The sequence below is a fragment of the Podarcis liolepis genome, assembly GCF_965112155.1.
Source record: "Podarcis liolepis genome assembly, chromosome: 6".
In the NCBI taxonomy this organism is placed as follows: Eukaryota; Metazoa; Chordata; class Lepidosauria; order Squamata; family Lacertidae; genus Podarcis; species Podarcis liolepis.
In genome coordinates this window covers 13,213,380-13,233,849 of record NC_139559.1, presented here as the reverse complement: position 1 = coordinate 13,233,849, position 20,470 = coordinate 13,213,380, and the positions used below count along the sequence as shown (strand labels likewise).

General features: G+C 40.9%; 1 protein-coding gene across 3 annotated transcripts in view; it reads right to left on the bottom strand.

Annotated features, from left to right (window-relative positions):
• SYCP2 (synaptonemal complex protein 2) overlaps positions 1-16,708 on the bottom strand; it is a 46,450-nt gene extending 29,742 nt beyond the window's left edge. For 2 of the 3 annotated variants that reach the window (XM_083507324.1, XM_083507326.1), the window contains exons 1-16: positions 16,586-16,708; positions 14,152-14,201; positions 12,242-12,382; positions 10,924-11,052; positions 9,780-9,884; positions 7,722-7,746; positions 6,505-6,590; positions 5,705-5,793; positions 4,922-4,956; positions 3,857-3,999; positions 3,727-3,779; positions 3,035-3,080; positions 2,376-2,471; positions 1,821-1,881; positions 1,453-1,601; positions 58-132 (exon numbers count right to left, since the gene is read on the bottom strand). In XM_083507324.1, the coding sequence (XP_083363450.1) occupies positions 58-132; positions 1,453-1,601; positions 1,821-1,881; positions 2,376-2,471; positions 3,035-3,080; positions 3,727-3,779; positions 3,857-3,999; positions 4,922-4,956; positions 5,705-5,793; positions 6,505-6,590; positions 7,722-7,746; positions 9,780-9,884; positions 10,924-11,052; positions 12,242-12,382; positions 14,152-14,178 (1,260 nt within the window). In that variant the 5' untranslated portion in view covers positions 14,179-14,201; positions 16,586-16,708. Of the gene's footprint in view, positions 1-57; positions 133-1,452; positions 1,602-1,820; positions 1,882-2,375; positions 2,472-3,034; positions 3,081-3,726; positions 3,780-3,856; positions 4,000-4,921; positions 4,957-5,704; positions 5,794-6,504; positions 6,591-7,721; positions 7,747-9,779; positions 9,885-10,923; positions 11,053-12,241; positions 12,383-14,151; positions 14,202-15,745; positions 16,564-16,585 lie in introns of those variants that run through there. The other variant, XM_083507325.1, reaches the window with a different exon arrangement.
• Positions 16,709-20,470: the final 3,762 nt, after the last annotated feature.

Below are 20,470 nucleotides of genomic sequence, written 5' to 3'. Positions count from 1 at the left end.
ATTTATTAGTCAAAAGCTTGCTTTTAATATTATCACATTATAAACTGAAATACAAACCTGTGATTCACTTTCATCAAAAATGACATGTACTGTTGTTTTGGCAACTGACATAGTATTCTTCTTTGTAAATCCCTGAAAAATTTAAGTAGTAAATATTTCACAATACAGTGGTACCTCAGGTTACAGACTCCACTAACCCAGAAATAGTACCTCAGGTTAAGAACTTTGCTTCAGGATGGGCGGTGGCACGGCGGCAGCAGGAGGCCTCATTAGTGGTACCTCAGGTTAAGAACAGTTTCAGATTAAGAACGGACCTCCAGAACGAATTAAGCTCTTAACCAGAGGTACCACTATATAACAGAAAATACAAAATAAAAATAATTTATGGTAAGTAGGGGAAACTTTATTTTTGCAGTTTAGGCTCTTTACACAAAGAAATAATGCACTTTTTAGATTATAAAGGGCTTTATTATGAGACCTCTTTTGTGTTTTCTCTTGGACAATGACTAATTCACAACATTGTTGTGGGGGAAACTGTCAATATGGATCTGAAAAGCTTTCCCTTTTTCCATTTCCAACTCACTGGAAATTGCTTCCGCTTGTTCAGGAGCTTTCAGGAAAAGTGTGTATGCATTTTTTTGTGAGGACTGTATGTTTGAATTGTTGTATCACATGTTAGCTTAGAGCCTTATATTAGGCTAAAACAGCACCCATGGTGCCACAGCACTTTTACTGGTGTCCCTCAGCAGGGGCCTCAGATTTCTGAACTTTTATTTAAAAAGAAAGTCTTTAGCCCTCCTAGAAAGAAAGTGATGGGGCAAAATGTTCAGCTACCTTCTATGTGATTTCTGTGAAATGCGAGACTATGGTGTGTCTACCTTGTATATTCTTCCTGGTACGGAAGAATGCTTCCTGTTACTATTAGACAGCAGCAATATGTACGTGCGTGTGAAATTAATATTGTGTGATCTCCACAATCAAGACCAGGACATAGCTGACTTCCAATGGTAAGCATAAGGTGATTAGGGATGGCTGTCTCTAGTTTTGTGTTCTGGCATGCCCACACCCATAGCAGCAATTTTGTAACCAGTGCCCCCAGTACTATCTCAAAATTTGAAATGTGGACCAAAATTATTTGTGACCCCTGTATTAGACTGTTTCTCATTTAAAAGGTAATTTATTGTACATTTCTATTCTTTCCCCCATTTTGCTCAACAGTTGCCTACACAAATCACCACTGCTTTATTCTGCGGCAGTTTCAGAACTGGAAAACCCTAGATTAATTTGTGACAAGTGCTTGCATGCGGTGTTCATTTAGGAATAACTGGCAATGCATAAATAGAAACAGAACCAACTATGAAAAGAACTATAATCACTCAAAAGTGAAACGTCCATTTTTGTTTCAGTTGCTAGATAGAGGATAGTTGAGAAAGGAAATTGGTTCGCTTTTACCTGACGTTTATAGGCACCATAAACCTTCAACGCTGCATCCACAATTTCCAATGCCGAATCAAAATGCAGTATTATTTTCTCTCCTTCTTGGATACCCACAGACATTGGATTGTGTAAATGTATTGTCAACAATTTCTTATTGTCTTTCTCTAGGCAACAATGAAGTGTGTTCATATTAAATTGTTATTACTTATATGTTAATTATTTGTAAGAATTGCAGAAGCATGCAGCATTCAAATAAACTAGGGTTGTTTTTTTAAAAAAAGAAATGAGTAATGATCATACCATTGGTTCATTATGAATCCCAGCCTTCCCGTTTAATAGAAACAGTTAACTGTGAATAAGAAATAAATTTATGTGCTTAATACCTTCAATAATGTATGTTTTTACTTCTTCTTCAGGGATGCAAACAGTTTCCCACTGATGACCCTAAAAATAACATTTGATGAAAAGGGATGAAAGTTCTTACTGTATTTTTGTTTGCTTGCATAATATGGTGTTAAAAGGCATACATTTCAGGTTAACAACTAGTTCTCCTGGAGCTCTAGTTTTCCTGGAGGATCATGGACCAGCATGTCAACCAAATCTCTAAGTGATCTGCCAGTTTTTTCTGTTACAGGTGCCACTTTCCACTCACTTTTGTATACCTGCTCCCTTCCCCCAACTATCCAAAGTGGGCACGTGGGCTAGGAAACCTGGTACGTTTGATTGAGTATATGGACACATCAGCTGGGGGAGGAGCAGGACAAGGACTATAAAAATCCATGCAGGCCCTTGCCACACCTAGTGTAGTTTTGAAAAAAGTCTACATCTACTAAATCCACTCAGCTACTCTAATGTACCTTCACAGCAGAGCTTAACTGATTTTCTTTAACTACTAAACTACCCCTAAAGAATTAATACAATAAGAAAACTTAACCTACGCCATCATCCGCAGCAACGTAGAAGGATATACTTTTGCTACCAGTATTAAAATCAATCCAAAATTCTTCAAGGTTGTCATCTGCTGGGATCTGTAGCTAAAGGAAATTCAATCCAAATATAAAATTATAAATGCATGTATAATGGTGTAAGATTAACACAACAGTTTTATTGAACAGGTAAGGCCTGTATACGCAACCCTTTATCTTGCACATCATATTCAGAACTTCATTCCTGGTCCCCTAAAACTATTGTTCCCAATTACATTTGAAACAGGAAATATTAATTTACTAACCAGGATCAAACTGTTAGTAAACCGACATCAAAACATAGTTCTCCATTTCAAAGAAAATGGGGAACTGTGACTAAGATGCCAAGAGGACAATGTTTAAAAGGAAGAGATGTGGGGGAGCACACTAGTCAAACACTCATTTCAACATTATTAAATTTAATAAACAAGGAATGCCAGGTCCAAATTGGCCCAGAATTTTATGTTGATGTCAAATCTCCAATGTCATAATAACTCATTTGCCTTTTCATTCCAAAGAACCTCTAATTTTTTGACAATCTATCAAACACATATCTCTGTTTCAATTTTAAACAAAAACACCAATAGATCTAAAAAAACAAAAGATACACAAGTCAAAAGAAATAAACTTACCTCATGTTCACAAAGCATAGCTGATAAACAAGGATAGGTAAAAACCCTGTCAAAAAAGTATTTACAGAATGAAGATATGTTCATTTCCCATCTCACTACTCACACAGATAATTGTTCCCACTTTCCATTACCTTTTCAAATGGGAAATAATTAAAGTCCTGCTTATGGACAAAATATTTCCTAAAAAAAAGTTTATATATATTTTCCCCACCTGGTTGGAAGATTCTATTAGAGAGATTAAGTTTCTTGCCTCAAGCAAAAGAAGGAACAAACTGCAAAAAGTGGGTACTTGTCATATCTTAACAAGATTGCTTTTCCACAAAGAACCGGCAGCCACAATGATACTGCTGTTCTGGGTTGCTGTGGAGCAGGTTTCTGATATTTTGCAGACTTTAATAAGACAGTTTTCTGCAGAAAGCAGTGACCCATTGGGTAATCTGACTACATCCAGTATAGGGCCTTATCAAACTGCCAAACTTGGCTTGGAAGCAGTTTAGCAGCCAGTGCAGATCCCACAAACAAGGCGTTATGACCTTATGAAAGGTCAAGTCATATCATTGCATGTGTATATATATCTAATGTTGAATTCTTCTCCAATTAAAAAAGTGCTTTCCGTTACTATTCTTATTAATCACATTTCTATACCGCCTGACATCAAACAATCTTAGGGTGGTTCATTGCTAACTTCATACCTTCTTTTGTCTCCAAAAATGCCATTCACCTGGTTAAGGAACTTTCTGCAATCCTGTTAAGGAGAAAAGCAGCATAAGTATTGCAATCATACCTTTGCTTTGAAATACCCAGTATTTGAATGTGACTTACTGTTTCAAACTCAGAATCCTTAATTTCTTTAAATGCATTACTAACAAACTCCATTGAAAACCACTGGCTTGCGAGTTCTCGCCTCTGTTTTTCTGATGTCATTCTGCACAAAGCTTCTGTAATGGCAACTTGGAGGTCATAGTCTATAATGTATGAGAGGAATATTAGCATAAAACCTCCTTCCAGGGATAAATATTACACTTGCTAACTAGTTGCTTAAATTTTAAAAAAATGATACAATGTATGATATATTGCATAAAGGTAATGGGTTATGATAGCCATGTAGCTATCTGGGCTATTGAGAAACAAACTGGGCTACTGAGAAACAAAAAGGGAGCATGAGTATGATTTGGGGGACCTCAAGGTTTGCAGAAGTAGGTATAACCTTTAGAGGGAAAAGCCTCTAAAACACCCCAGTGAGGACTGAGCGTACTCAGTAGGGTTTTTGTTTTTTTATATGAAGATGCTGCATAACTAGGGTCCTTGAGTGCCAATGGGGATCTCCTATTCAAAGAGTGGAAAAAGGCAAATTTGAGATGCCTCGGATTGAAAATGAAGAAAACAACACCTAGCAGATTGTGAAAAGGCTGAACTTTAATACAGCTGGATATTAACATGAAGTACATATTTTGAATAATTGTTATCTACATAATTGGCAAACAGAGAATAAGAAGAGCTCTCTCTTTGGTTTTAGTTACTTATCTTACATTTCTATGATCTTTAATTATTTTCTTTCTGTTAATTCTATCTATATTTCTGTTTTGATTTTTGAAGTTCCCTATCTTAAATTAAAGGAAGAGACATACAGGAAAGTGATGGAAGGGCCTTGCACGAGAGGCAGGGTAGAGAGGATCTCGCAGTGTGAGAAGCTGGGGGAAGAGGGAAAGCTCCCAGGTGAGAGCTGGGAGGGTTCTTTTTATGTGTGAACTGAATGCTTTTGTCAAATAAATGTTCACGTTCAAATGCAATTCTTTATACTGCTAGCATTGTCAATATGGGCACAATAGCAAAACTACTCCTGTTACATTATCTAAGCTAATAAACATAAGTGTCCTCTGCACTTACCCCCAGCTTCCAAAATTCTCTTTCCCATATCATTCCTGCAAAACAAAATATTATGATTCAGGTGTTTTTCTTTTTTGTTTTTAAATTATATACTTTTGTTTAATGATTAATGCATCCCCTTCATGGTGATATCCACAATTAAGAATATCTTATTCCAAAAAGTCATCTTTTCTGTTTATTTTTGGGCTGATTTTGTAAAAATAAAAATAATGTTTGGCCTATCTTTATCAGAACACTTGAGGGAGCTGGGTATGTTTAGCCTGGTAAAGAGGAGACTGAGAGGAGATATAATCGCCATTTTCAAATATCACAAGGGTTGTCACATGGAGCAAGCTTGTTTTCTCCTGCTCCAGAGGATAGGAGCCGAAGCAATGGATTCTAGTTACAAGAAAAGAGATTCTGACTAAACATCAGGAAGAACAGAAAAGTAAGAGCTGTTTGACAGTGGAACAGACTCTCATGAGAAGTGATGGGCTCTCCTTTCTTGGAGGTTCTTAAGCAGAGGTTGGTTGGCCATCTGTCATGTTTGATCTGGCTGAGATTTCTGCATTAATTTACACTGACTTTCCTTACACCAGCATCTTGTGATCTTTCTTCTTTGATACTGCCTTCTAAGAGCAGCTTTCTAGAAATGCTTAACCCAGAGGCTGGATTGTGCCTAAAGAATATTTTAAGCCATGCCAACAAAATGATTTTGCCTCAAAATTAGATTCTCTTACCAAGGTTCTAGTTTTATGAAAAGGGAAAAGACTTATGTAATTATATTAAAGATTAAATAATTACATGACTTCTTGCATTTCCTCTGTAGAAATAATTTTCTTTCTAGTATCTCGGGGCATAGAATCAAGCATTGTGTTCAATTTTCTTACTGCCTAAGGATAATAAAAATAAATGATTGAAAATTAACCACATTAGAACAAGAAATATTTGTGATGCATTAGGTGAAAGAATATCTTTAGTTGTCCATTAAAACAATGTAACTTAAGAATCTTGATCTTAATGACTGCAGATCTTAAATGTTTATTCTGTAATATATAAATCTGAGTCTAAGGGTACAACACAGGGTTATCAGTTTAGTGGAGCAAGAGAAATTCTCCTCTGCTAAAGTCTGGATAAACTAACTAAAGTCAGGCCTTTGTTGGACAAGTATGTGGCCGACTATACACAATGAAGCATCGCTAAAAATACAAAAGCACTTTTCAAAAGTCAACCCTAGTGGCTGGTATGTCAGCTATGATATCAGCTATGTGCTGATAGAGTAGCCAAAGAACAACAGAAATTACATGAGAAAGAAAAAAAGGAAATGTTCTTTAAAGTGCTTGAGAAAAAAATGGATGTTAATTTATTTAAATTATAAAAATGGGATAGTGCTAGCAGACAAACATTTTTCAAAAATATATAGAAGAAATGCATCAAAATAAACACGTTAAAACAAATGGACACAGAGATCAGAGAAGTAGGTATATGTGCATTATTTCTATACTGTCTTTTAAAAAACTGAATAAAATATTTTTTAAAATACACCAGGTAACAGGGGATAATCATTAAAACCTAACATTGTTCAGAAGAAAGAAATTTCTTACCTCCTGCTGAATATAAATGTTAATTCTTTTATCGGTAGCAAGTGTGCATGTTCGCAAAACAAAATTTTCTAGTACTTGTATTTTACCTAAACAAATATTGTAATATATCATTTACATAAGTCTCTACAAAGCCATATGATTATATTTCAAAAAAACCTGGCAATTATACTGTGAATAAACACTTTTAAAGCCTTTCATTTAGAAAGCAAGCAAGCTTTATAAATATTGATTGTCTGAAGTGACACAAAACAAACAGGAATTTAACATACAAGCATTCTAAATTTCAGCCATCTTTAATTTATGCAACCTGAAAGGAACAAGGAACAGTAAAGCTCATTTGCTAGAGCTTTTGGCTGCATCTCTGTAGAAAGTTGGGCTGCTTAAATCTTAAATCAATAGGATTTAAGAAGACTGTATAGAGGATTGCAGCCTCTTTCTCTATAATGATTCAACAGTAGTCCTTTTCATTTCTACAGAGAGCCACAAACTTAGCATCTTTCAAAGCTTGTAGATTATCTGAAACTTCATAATCCAATAAGGTCGCCATGTGTCTTACTTTATATAAGACAGCCTTCTATTTGAAGAGCTGTCTAGTCCAAGTCAACTTTAAAGATAAAGAATTATAAGAAGGGGCAGTAGGTTTCTTGAAGAGACCCACCAACACACAACATCTGGACAGCAAACTAAGCAAGCGCAGTTTGCCTGATCACTGTGTTCCCCATTATAGTGAAATGTACTGCATTTCTATTTAAATTACTGTAAAAATACCTAAAGCTGTGTACATCCTCCTATTTACTATTCATCCAGTGAACTCCCAGCACTGTTTTTGGAAGCACACACAAAATTAGCCACAATCCATTTTGTAAGAAGATGAAACCAGATTCATCCAAATTGGGAAAAAATGACTTGGCTGCATTTTAAGCCAGTTGTGTGTACACAGCCTAAATGTGCATCCATCAATTTTTCTTTCTTCCTCTCTCCACATAAATCAGTATATGCAGTTTATGTAAGTCTATTTCCTCTCCCTGCCACTTTTTGGGATGCATTTTCTCTTTTTGACAATGTGGAAATGCCTTCCCCCAGCCCAGCATCTAGGCTATTTGACTGTAATATATAGAATGCACTCATTACTGATTAAGCAAAACACGTATAGAACTAAAAGTATATGCAACTAGAAATATAATAAATATAATTATAGTAATTAGTTTCATGCATACCTTTACTGCTGGTATCATGTACTATCTACAATTTAAATAAACAACATATTAAAATCACTCTGCACAATCAGGACTACTACTTTATTTGTGGAAATGGATTGTATCCAATGGTGACTTTGTGCTATTAAAAAGCAATTCCATTCATCCAAGGCAGAACCTGAATTTTGCTAAACCCAGAGGCACAGCATTTAAGGAAGCAGCTTTTCAGGAAACAGACAGGCTGCAGTGAATAGGAAGGATCAGCAAAAACTGGGTGCCCCAAAGTCACTGAATTCTGCTATCAATGAGAAATCTTTAGAATTGTTTTCTGTTTAGGCAGACTCCAGAAAAATACACATGTAATAACTATATTTTCACAAAATTATGCTGAAAAAGAAGAGGAAATGGACAAGAAGAGAAGAGAAGAGACAACCTAATGAGATTGCTTATATGTGCATAGCTATAGTTTACATTTGAAATAACCAAATATAAATTTTGAACATGATATCCTTTATCTGCATATGGGATAAACAATGAATATCTAATTGTCTTTTTAATACAGTTGGATTTCTTGTTTTCTTAAAGTTTAGATACAGTATTTAATTATGACCAATGAGTTAAAATAATGTACCATATTTTTTGCTCTATAAGACTCAGTTTTTCCCTCCTAAAAAGTAAGGGGAAATGTGTGTGCGTCTTATGGAGCAAATGCAGGCTGCGCAGCCATCCCAGAAGCCAGAACAGCAAGAGGGATCGCTGCTTTCGCTGCGCAGCAATCCCTCTTGCTGTTCTGGCTTCTGAGATTCAGAATATTTTTTTTCTTGTTTTCCTCCTCCAAAAATTAGGTGCGTCTTATGGTCTGGTGCATCTTATAGAGCGAAAAATGTGCTACATAAAAAAGCTTTCCCCCAAATATTTGATACATACATCTTATAAACCCCTTCATGGATCACTGCCTTGCCGTGGCAAACAAACTATGGCAAGTTCTTAAAGAAATGGGAGTGCTTGATCACCTCATCAGTCTCCTGCGAAATCTCTATGTGGGACAAGAAGCTACAGTTAGAACTGGATATGGAACAACTGATTGGTTCCAAATTGGGAAAGGAGTACGGCAAGGCTGTATATTGTCTCCCTGCTTATTTAACTTATATGCAGAATTCATCATGCGAAAGGCTGGGCTGGATGAATCCCAAGCCGGAATTAAGATTGCCGGAAGAAATATCAACAACCTCAGATATGCAGATGACACAACCTTGATGGCAGAAAGTGAAGAGGAATTAAAGAACCTTTTAATGAGGGTGAAAGAGGAGAGCGCAAAATATGGTCTGAAGCTCAACATCAAAAAAACGAAGATCATGGCCACTGGGCCCATCACCTCCTGGCAAATAGATGGGGAAGAAATGGAGGCAGTGAGAGATTTTACTTTCTTGGGCTCCATGATCAGTGCAGATGGTGACAGCAGTCACGAAATTAAAAGACGCCTGCTCCTTGGGAGAAAGGCGATGGCAAACCTAGACAACATCTTAAAAAGCAGAGACATCACCTTGCCAACAAAGGTCCGTATAGTAAAAGCCATGGTTTTCCCAGTAGTGATGTATGGAAGTGAGAGCTGGACCATAAAGAAGGCTGATCGTCGAAGAATTAATGCTTTTGAATTATGGTGCTGGAGGAGACTCTTGAGAGTCCCATGGACTGCAAGAAGATCAAACCTCTCCATTCTGAAGGAAATCAGCTCTGAGCGCTCACTGGAAGGACAGATCGTGAAGCTGAGGCTCCAATACTTTGGCCACCTCATGAGAAGAGAAGACTCCCTGGAAAAGACCCTGATGTTGGGAAAGATGGAGGGCAGAAGGCGAAGGGGACGACAGAGAATGAGATGGTTGGATGGTGTTCTTGAAGCTACTAGCATGAGTTTGATCAAACTGCGGGAGGCAGTGGAGAACAGAAGTGCCTGGCGTGCTCTGGTCCATGGGGTCACGAAGAGTCGGACATGACTAAATGACTAAACAACAACACATCTTATAAATATTTAATAAATACATGTCAGTTTATGGAACAATGCAAGAGGTACATATTTACCATAAGAACATCAAAGAAGTCTTCAAACAGAGTGGCAAATTTGTCATTCTTTTCATTTACTGTATTTTGGATAATTTCTTGAGCCTTTTCAAACCAATTTACCATGTAGAGAAAACATAAAAGGTTTGTATAAGTATACATTTAAAAGTTATTATTATTTCTAGAATTCACCAGGCTGTTTTCCAATTGAAAACCAAAGGTAACAAGCCTTCTTTTGGCGCAAGGGCAATGTGCACTCATGGCCAACTTTGCCTCATGCCTGTGGTAGGTGTGGTCAACACAGTTTATCACACATGCTTGCATAAAGAAAAAGAGAATGAGTGAGAGAGAGAGAGAAGAGAAAAACACATAGGCACATAACTGCCCCCCACTCATGCAAATCAGCCTGGGGACGGGGCTCATTCCCTCTCCACTCAAATGACTGATACAATTATTGGGGAGCAGGATCATTATGATTAATCATCATTATGATTTAGTGATACATATAGGTAAAGGTAAAGGGACCCCTGACCATTAGGTCCAATCGTGACCGACTCTGGGATTGTGGCGCTCATCTCGCTTAATTGGCCGAGGGACCCGGCGTACAGCTTCCAGGTTATGTGGTCAGCATGACTAAGCGAACCAGAGCAACACATGAAAACGCTGTTTACCTTCCCACCGGAGCGGTACCTATTTATCTACTTGCACTCTGACATGCTTTTGAACTGCTAGGACTGCGGATTCGAACCACCAACCTTCTGATCGGCAAGTCCTAGGCTCTGTGGTTTAACCCACAATGCCACCCGCGTCCCATACAAGGAGCCATTATCAGTTTTAAATCACTGTTCAGCACTCAAATCAAATGGACGTCCAATATGTTGCTATTACAGTGGTACCTCGGGTTACAGACGGTTCAGGTTACAGACTCCGCTAACCCAAAAATAGTACCTCGGGTTAAGAACTTTACTTCAGGATGAGAACAGAAATTGTGCTCTGGCGGCACGGCAGCAGCAAGAGGCCCTATTAGCTAAAGTGGTGCTTCAGGTTAAGAACAGTTTCGGGTTAAGAACAGACCTCCAGAACGAATTAAGTTCTTAACCCGAGGTACCACTGTACTCTATCTCTAATTACTCCTAGGAAATATTTTTGAATTTCCTATACTTATCTTTTGAACAAGACCATATTCTACCATTGCTGGAAACCCAATTTCCCCTAATATGGTTATATTTCTGCCTTGTTTCAGAAGAGTATTCAACATAGTGGAAACATTCTTGACTTCTTCATTGTCAAGTCCCTGAAAATTGAAAAACAAAATTTTCAGTAATTATACAAAAAACTTTACTTAACAGGATGAAAACAATGGGTTGGATTCAGACTTGTCAGCCACAAATGAAGGTTTCCTTCCATCCAAAAGAAGAAAAAGATAAGATCCAAGAATCTGAGGGGATATGGGGGTGGCAGAAATGTTGCCGATTCCCTCCTTGCCCCACACCAGCACCACCTTCACAACTATTTTGGAGGGCCCCGACCCCTTGAAGTCACATATTTAAATAAGCATTTTTCTTTAAAAAAAGAAACTGCTTGTCTCCACAAAGAAATTTGAATTTTACATCACTTTTTATGATAAAATCAAAGTCATCTTAAAAAGGTAAAGGTAAAAGACCCCTGACAGTTAAGTCCAGTTGCGGACGACTCTGGGGTTGCGGCACTCATCCCGCTTTACAGGCTGAGGGAGCCAGCGTTTGTCCGCAGACAGTTTTTTTTCTGGGTCATGTGGCCAGCATGACTAAGCCGCTTCTGGCACAAAGGAACACAGAAACCAGAGCAGTGCACGGAAACGGCGGTACCTATTTATCTACCTGCACTTTTTGGGCGTGCTTTTGAACTGCTAGGTTGGCAGAAGCTGGGACCCAGCAATGGGAGCTCAATCCGTCAGGGGGATTCAAACTGCCAACCTTCTGATCGGCAAACCCAATAGGCTCAGTGGTTTAGACCACAGCACCACCCAAATTGTAAATCACACCCAAAAAACATTTTTACTCCTAAAATGCCATTATAACTGGATAAATATGTAAACAGCAGCAGAATAAAAGCATAACGATGCTTTTACTGTAAAATGCATGCTATGATGAAACAATCTTAACAGTCCATTTAAAAGCGAACAAAGAGAGGGCAATGCAATAGAACTTAAAAGACATCTCGCCTGTTCCCACCCAACACATCTGTCTGTTGACAAAAGGACAATGGAGAAGAACTTAGAAAACATTGAGTAGGTTCAAATGTGATTTTGTGCTGAGAGATTAACAGAAATATGGAGTCTGCAAACTCACAACAATTTTCATCTCAAAGAGGCAGAATACTATCAACAATACTTCATAATACTATCAACCCCATGGTTCTCCTATAATTCAAACTGCCCTAAACAATATTTTATACAATATTCCACTATGTACTGACGTAACACAAAAACAAAAATCCATTACCTGGCATATAAGTTTGTCTAATTTATTGAGAAACTGTTTGCTGCATTTGTGAGAAATGCCACCAGAAAAATCAGTTTCCAAGAACTGTTCCAATGCTTGGAAGTCATTTTTTCTTGTAGCATCATCTATACATTTTTCCAGCTGTCAGAATGGGGAAAAAACACACAAATACTACTACTTAATACTTCAGTTAAATTGAGCACAGTGACAAATCTTATGCAAATCTGTATTTTTAATCAATCTTTTAATTAGGACTAAAATGCTTTTCTGGCTTTTTTAAAAATAAAAGAGATGTATAGTGCAAAATATTAGAAAGATGTTACTGTTAATAGCAATGACTGGAAAGGGGGAAGATTCCATTGTGCAAGCAGAAATCCTTGCGCTGATGGGATGCTCAAGTAGTACTACACTGGACACAACTCAAAGTTTCCATGCTCACAGTGGCTTCTCCATTCAAATCAATGGAAGAGACAGCTGTATATATAAGAAAAGGCATGTACAGACAATGCAGCCCCTTTCTCTGAAATCAAAGGAGGGGGATATCATGTAGAAGCTCTATGTATGCATTTGTACACGTTCCTTAGGAATTCAGAAACAATTACCGTATTTTTCGCCCTATAGGACGCACTTTTTCCCCTCCAAAAATGAAGGGGAAATCTGGGTGCATCCTATGGGGCGAATGCAGGCTTTTGCTGAAGCTTGGAGAGCGAGAGGGGTCGGTGCGCACCGACCCCTCTCGCTCTCCAGGCTTCAGGAACACATCCGCAGCCTAGGCAGCCCTACGGGAGGTCCGGCAGGGATGTCTAGGCTGCGGATAGCAGCCTGCCGCCCGGCGGGCGGGGCGCCCTGAAGCAGAGCGCCCCCCTCGCCAGGCAGACATCCGCAGCGTGGGGAGCCTTGCCGGACTTCCCGGCAAGGCTCCCCACGCTGCAGATAGCAGCCTGCCCCCGGCGGGCGGGGCGCCCTGAAGCAGAGCACCCCCCTCGCCAGGCAGACATCCGCAGCGTGGGGAGCCTTGCCGGACTTCCCGGCAAGGCTCCCCACGCTGCGGATAGCAGCCTGCCGCCCGGCGGGCGGGGCGCCCTGAAGCAGAGCGCCCCCCTCGCCAGGCAGACATCCGCAGCGTGGGGAGCCTTGCCGGAATTCCCGGCAAGGCTCCCCACGCTGCGGATAGCAGCCTGCCGCCCGGCGGGCGGGGCGCCCTGAAGCAGAGCGCCCCCCTCGCCAGGCAGACATCCGCAGCGTGGGGAGCCTTGCCGGAGTTCCCGGCAAGGCTCCCCACGCTGCGGATAGCAGCCTGCCGGCCCCGCAGGGGGGGGCGCCCTGATGCAGAGCGCCCCTCGCGCGGGGCAGACATCGGCCAGCCCCACAAGCTTGGGGGACAGCAGGGAGGCGCAGCGCCGCCATCCCACTGTTCCTCGACCTGGTTCTGTTTCCCCGACCTGCTTTTGGGGGGGAAATAAAGGGAATTTTTTTTCCTTTATTTCCCCCCCAAAAAACTAGGTGTGTCCTATGGGACGGAGCGTCCTATGGGGCGAAAAATACGGTACCTGTTCCTGAATCAAAGATACTTGGAAGATATATAGTGGTTTGGGTAACCATGTGTGTATTCAATTATACTGCAGTAGTTCCACTAGTTTTATTATTTTATGCACATTCAAAGCGGGGGGGGGGGGGAGGAAAGGGTGAGCTAAACATCAAACATCAAACATCAAATAGATCAATTGCTACAACTCTTTGGGGTCTGGATTGAACAAAAAAATCATTCTTGGGAATAATAATGTATAAGGCCTGTACAGACTATTAAAAACATACAAATACCTTATGTCCGTAAAACTATTATTTGGTAATGTAAAAGGCTAAGCTATTAAAACAAAAACAACTCAGAATAGATACAGAGCAGCACATACCTGTCCTTCCCGCCTCCTAACAGGCATTTTGACAGTTTCATATACTTAACCTGAGAGGCAAAAAATTGAGGAAATGCAGATTTTAATTAATATAAAATCTAATTTTAATTAATATAAATATACTGTACACTACAACTGTGAAAAGTTACATTTTATCAGTAATATCAAAAACACAATAAAAATATAGAAGTAAACCGATGGTTAAAATGATGTGTTCTTTAAGATTATTTGTGGCAATCAAAACCTATTTCTGCTTCAAAATCTGACTGCATCAATGAATATTGATTCATTTTATGTAGTAGTGTTATAAGCCCCATTGAACAGTCAACTTCTTCCAAGTATACATGCAAACATTGCAAGTTATGCATACTATAACAGTTGTCTTTGAGAACGGTTCAGAAGCTACAACTGATGAAGTATGCCTGCTTGCTAAAGGCAACAATAGATAAAAACATTAATACACAAGGACTTCTCCAACAGTTTCTGGTACTTTTCAATGTGTTAATAAATCCCTACAGTCCAGGCCCAGCATACCTTAGGGATCTGAACACCTCCTTTCTTTAAGATCAGCACCCATCAAATTTGGTAGATTGATGCTGCAGGTCTTTTTCAGTAATGCTACTTCTTAGCAAGAGTTCAGCCAAAGTCTCAGTGTGCAGTTACTTAAAAACTCTGCAACTAACCTTATGCCAGATATTAAAGAGCAGTTCCACATTCAACAAACTAGTCATGTTTACTAGGCCATGTATCAACATTGAGTTTAGACCCCCATTTTCCAAGAAGGGACATACTTGATTATTAGAAGCTCAGTATGAGCTGGTCACAGCCTTAGCCTAGCTATCCAGTAGGCACACATCCAGAAGCACTCCCAAGAAGTGAACCTGGTAATTTAGTGGGATATCTTCACCACTCCACTGGAATTAGGACTGCCATGGTTTATTATAATATTGTTGGCTGATTTCAAGTTAAAAATAGTGCATTCACTTAAATCCCATTGATTTCACACTAACCACACCTGACAGAGCAACTCAAATCTCCTTTTACCAGGCCTTGGGGGGGGGGTAGTATCCCTCCACCCAGCCTGCCGGCTGTTGGACCCCCATCTGCAGTCACACCAGCATCACTGCACTGCCATAGGGGTCCTCCTTCCACCTGTTATCAGGCTCAACTGCAGTGCCAGGCTGCAGAAGCAATTTCACTGCCCGTTCCGTCTGACATGCATAGCAAGGCTGCAGATATAGAAGTGGCCCTATTGCTCCATAAAACCCTGCCAGGCTAGGGAGCTGGTTAGGATTAGATCCAACCCAATGCCATTAGGTTTATTAGCCAATGTACGTAATTTTGAACTTTTGGAGTAACATTCCTTCCTTTTTTCTTGCACAGGCAATAAAAATGTATGCAATCTGTAACCTCCCTCAGTTGCAACCCAAATCATGTTTGTTTATATGTTTTGAATGAACAATGAACAAATTGCCTTGGAGTTTACACGTTTATTTATTTTTCATTCTGGGATAACTCTGTTCCTACAACAAAAAACATATTGATGGTCTTCTTTTCTAGGACTGACAAAGTTTGAAACTGTCCCTAGCTGTGCCTTTAATGATGGTTAGGTGTGCAGAAACTAATGTGATAATGCTTAGCCCCGTGTAGTGAAAAACTTCATATTCTGATTACTTCAGGTCAGCATGCTTTTAAAGGCACAGGAACAGGTATGACTAGGCAAGATCCAGCAATCTAATCCCTTTGAAGGCCTTTTATCATTTCTTTGGCAGTTGCCTAGCAGCAGCAATTATCAAAGCAACTACAACCATGCTACAGCAGTATGAAAAAGCTGCTGTATGCTGCATAACTGCTAGTAAGAATTTGGGGCAACAAGGGAGAGTTTTACAGTAGATAAGCTGGGGTTAACACTTGCCTGGAAAAATGCAGTCTAAGCTAAAACTCAACAGCAGCAGTTTCTTGTCTCCATGAAGTTCAAGTGGACCAAAATACTCAAGGAAGACTTGTAAAACGAATTGACTTATTTTAAACCGTTTGTATAACCTCCCTTAGGCAAATGTCACCCACTGTCCCCTCCCTTCCCTTGCAGGCTGACAAGAAACATTTGCAAACGGGGGTCTGTTTTTATGTTTCTATCCCCAATGTGGAAACCGGTGGGTAAAATAACCCAAGGGGCACAGCAGTTAAAAAGGCGAACGAAGCAAATACGGTATTTCCACGAAAATTAGCTAGATTTCTCTCAGAAGGAAAAGGAAACCAATGATCTAGCAAGATTACTGCGAAGAAATCCGAAGTGGAACCGAGGGGGAGGGGTATATCAAAACAAGAGGGTTGCATCCGGCGTGAGGCAGGCGCGCTGAAACCAAGAGACGTGACTAATTTAGGCCCGTTCACTTCCGTGGGCCTGCTCTACTCAGCGGCTCTACCCGGTTACCTGGCCAGCGCCCTCAGGCGAGGGTGGCCCTGAAGCCGCGGCTGCGAGGTAAGGGCGGCTTGGGCGCTTCCCTCACACGACGCCCGAACGAAGCCGCCAAGACGCGCCGCCGTCCCGCCAGCCAATCACCTTTCCGGAGGAATACGCCCGCCTCGAGGAACCCTGACAGCCAATCGCTTTAAGCCGTCCTGAGGTGGAAGGCGGGGTCACTCAGAGGCGGGCCGCGGAGGGGGCGGGGCGAGGAAATCCTCTCTCCCAAGTCCAAGGCCCTCCCCCCGCAGTCACGCTCGCTTCCTCCTCCTTCTCCACGCTGCCTGTTCCTTCCAGCCAATCAGCGGGTGACGAGCGTGACTAATAACGGTCGTTGTCAACCGCTGTTTCTCGCCCCGCCCCTGCTCGCTCCAGAGCTTGACGCGATTTTCGCCCGCAACTGCTAAAGCTCTGTTAATTACTTGCCCAAATGTCGAGCGCTTAATATACTGTATTTCTATTTTTCCCCCGCCCCCCGCGAACGCACGAACTGCCACGACCATCTTTAGAGTAGTTTTCCCTTCTCCACAGTATCCCCTCAAGTCCTTTTCAATTCACCTCAGTATTTTCATAACGCCCTCGCTTCATTGGACATAATGATAAATGGCGCTAGTTAACATTTATTGTCATTGGTAGTAATGGTACCAGTCATAGTAAATAAGTACGGCTTCCATTTTTTTAAGATGTGAGGAGAGAATTCACTAAATTGCTTTCAAGTTCTTAAATCCTTCCCAAATTCTAGCACTGTTGTTGCGTTTAAAACAAAAATGTGTACAGCTGAGAAACGAGCTCGTTTTGGGCGAGCACATGTGGCTCGCCGAAACGCTGCTTCCTTCACTGCACATTCTAAAAACGCAGAAAAATAAGCGCTGAGGTAAATATTGTCCCCCACAGACTAAAAAAAAGGGCAAAACATCCAGCAGCAGCCACCCTAGTGCCGTTTTATTCAAATCAGTATGTGGATTTTCTAAGTATGCCACTTCAAGCACTGTTCTACTTGTAATAACATTTTTTTACAAAGGGAATAAGAAATAGAGTGTTAAACCTTGTGAGGAAAAATTATAAGCACCACCAGATGTCACTGTAACATAAGAAAATATAGGCAACCTTTACAGTAGTACACTGCAGCTGTTAAGTACATTTGAGGAACATTTCACTCCAAAGAATCCTGGGCGCTGTAGTTTGCTGGGAATTGTAATTCTGTGAGGGGTAAACTACAGTACCCAGAATTCTTTGAGAGGAGGGGAATGTGATTTGAATGTGCTTTAAAGCTACAGTATAGAGTATAGGTTAAGCCCCTTGCCAGATTTTGCAGGAAAAGAAAAAGCAGTTTGCATCTGCAGCTGTGCAAGGACATGGAAATGCAAGGGGCCAAAACGCTTTCAGTTAAATTCATTGTATGAATTAAATTTGCAGTCCCAATCCCTCATCCCTAGTGCCCTCTTACTCAAGAGGGGCTTTGTGGCGTGGCAGAGCCATTGCCACATCTGGAGCCTGTGAACAACAACAACCAACACGTCGGTTAATAATATACTGACAATATTTTTATAACACTATACTGTTTTGAAATATACTCGGAGTCGAGAGTGGATTTCATGCTCTTTATTCAGCTCATAGTGGTGAGGAGGAATGGAATTTCCCCCAGAATGTCTGCTTTATATATATTATTTACACAATGGGCCCCACATGATTGGCTAATTCTGGGATTCTCCTGTAAGCCAATCAGGTTGCGGATTCACTTCCACCTGGAGCTGGATTGGGTGGCTCCTGTGGACCAATCAGACTGCTGCATTCTGAATCCTATTGTTCTAGGACCAATCTGACTGCTGCATTCTGAATCCTATTCAACTCAGTACATGACATGTTTCAAAATTCATATACAGAAGACATATAATATGTGCATGGAGTCACAAATTTATAAGAATCAAATAAATGTTCTATGAACAGGAATGGTAGGAGTAGTAGGTCACCGTCAAAGATCACTGAAATGGAGGCAGAATGCCTTTCCACAGTCAATTTCCTACAAACGTGAGATGATGGGTGCTCCAAACGTCACTGAGCACAGCAGCAGACAGAACAGTTCTTCCAGGAAAATGTACTGTTTCAATGATAATTCTTCATCAGCTGGCAATAGTATAAAATGAAATCCATTACATTCAAATACAATACAGAGATTGCAATGACAGGCCTGCATATAAACAACCAATAATAAATACATAGCAAATTAATTGTCCCCAAAGGTACATCAAATGGCCATGGATCTGGAGCCTGGCCAGCTGCAGGGGGAAGGATAATCAGGCATGATCCCTGCACCAGCACAGGTCCAATCAGGTCTGGATTGGACCCAATGGCAGCGGGTGATGGCTATGGGACAAATCTGGAATCCTGGGCTGGCTCCACTTTGGACCCCTCTACTTTGGGGCTTTCTGCTGGCAGGGATACGGCCGGTGAGCCTTTCACCTGGCCATATGCTCAGCAGATGGAAGGGAGAGGACAACGCCATGTCAGTCACTATGTCAGCTGAGATTGGTGGGAGGCCAGTTCAGCTAAGAGAGCCCAGTAGAAGGATGCTTCCACTTTTTTATATTGTGCCGCCCCTCAGTTAGCTTGATTTTAATATGTGCTTGACTAACGTGGTGCACCGTTTACTATGCAGATATTAAATGTTTTAATCCAAGAAGCTAAAAAAAAAGAAAAAAGTTGTCTCCAGATAGTTATCTCCCTCCTCATTTTATCTTCTCAACCAACCTGTGAGACAGGGTCTGCTCTAACCCAGAGCTTTCCAAACTTTTCATGTTGGTGACACACTTTTTTTTGACCTGCATCATTTCACAACATAGTAATTCAGTTGTACTAGTAAACCAGGGGTTAAACGAACCCCTTCCCAGCCCCGGAGCACGGGGGGGTGTTCGTGCGACACAACTACATGCTGCAGCCGACACACATGTCGTGACAGTTTGGAAAGCTCTGCTCTAACCAACTTAAAACAGCCATTCCCCCTTGTTCCCCCCTCCCTACAGGAGGGAAAACCTCTTCTAAGATGGGGCCTGACTGCAGGCATCATCACAAATCAAAGTGAGCTTTTGCTTCAGAACTATCTGTTTAAAATGTGCACCTACATGCAGACTTAACTGATTACATGCCATACAATTAATCAACTTTCTTTCGTTGGGTGATGGCCCCAGATATCTACTTATTTAGGCAGAATGTACTATTTAGTTGATTGTCATCCTTCCCATTTTTTAAACAATTCTTTTTATAATAGTTGAAAATGCTTTGGGCACCGGGGTGGTTGGGGCCCACTCACTGACATCACAGCTTGCTTGGTACAAGGCACCCTGAACCAGGCACCATGTTATAGATCTGCGCAAGCTGTTTTCATGCTTGCAACAAAACAGAGAAAGTGCATCTGTAAATACTGTCTTTGCTACCAGTGGTGCCTGTTACCTGTTGGAATAGTAGGGCACAAGACAGGAGACCAGCAGTCCAGTGGCGTAGCGTGGGGGGTGCAGGGGGGGCCGGCCGCACCGGGCGCAACATCTGGGGGTTAGGGATAGGGGGCGCAAATCCACGGGTTAGGGGGCGCAAATTACTTGCCTTGCCCCGGGTGCTGACAACCCACGCTACGCCACTGCAGCAGTCCATGAAGCCACTTTTAACATATTGGGGAAATGTACCTATGATTTATATATATTAGTTATCTCATAAACCAGTCCTTTAGGTGACAATCTATTTGAAAAACAACAAACCATATTTGGCAAACAGACCACACTGACTTTTGGCTGGAATTAGATGCAGTTGTTGCTTTCAGATTTTGCAAGAGTAATGAGGGACAGTTAAACAAAAAATTTCTAT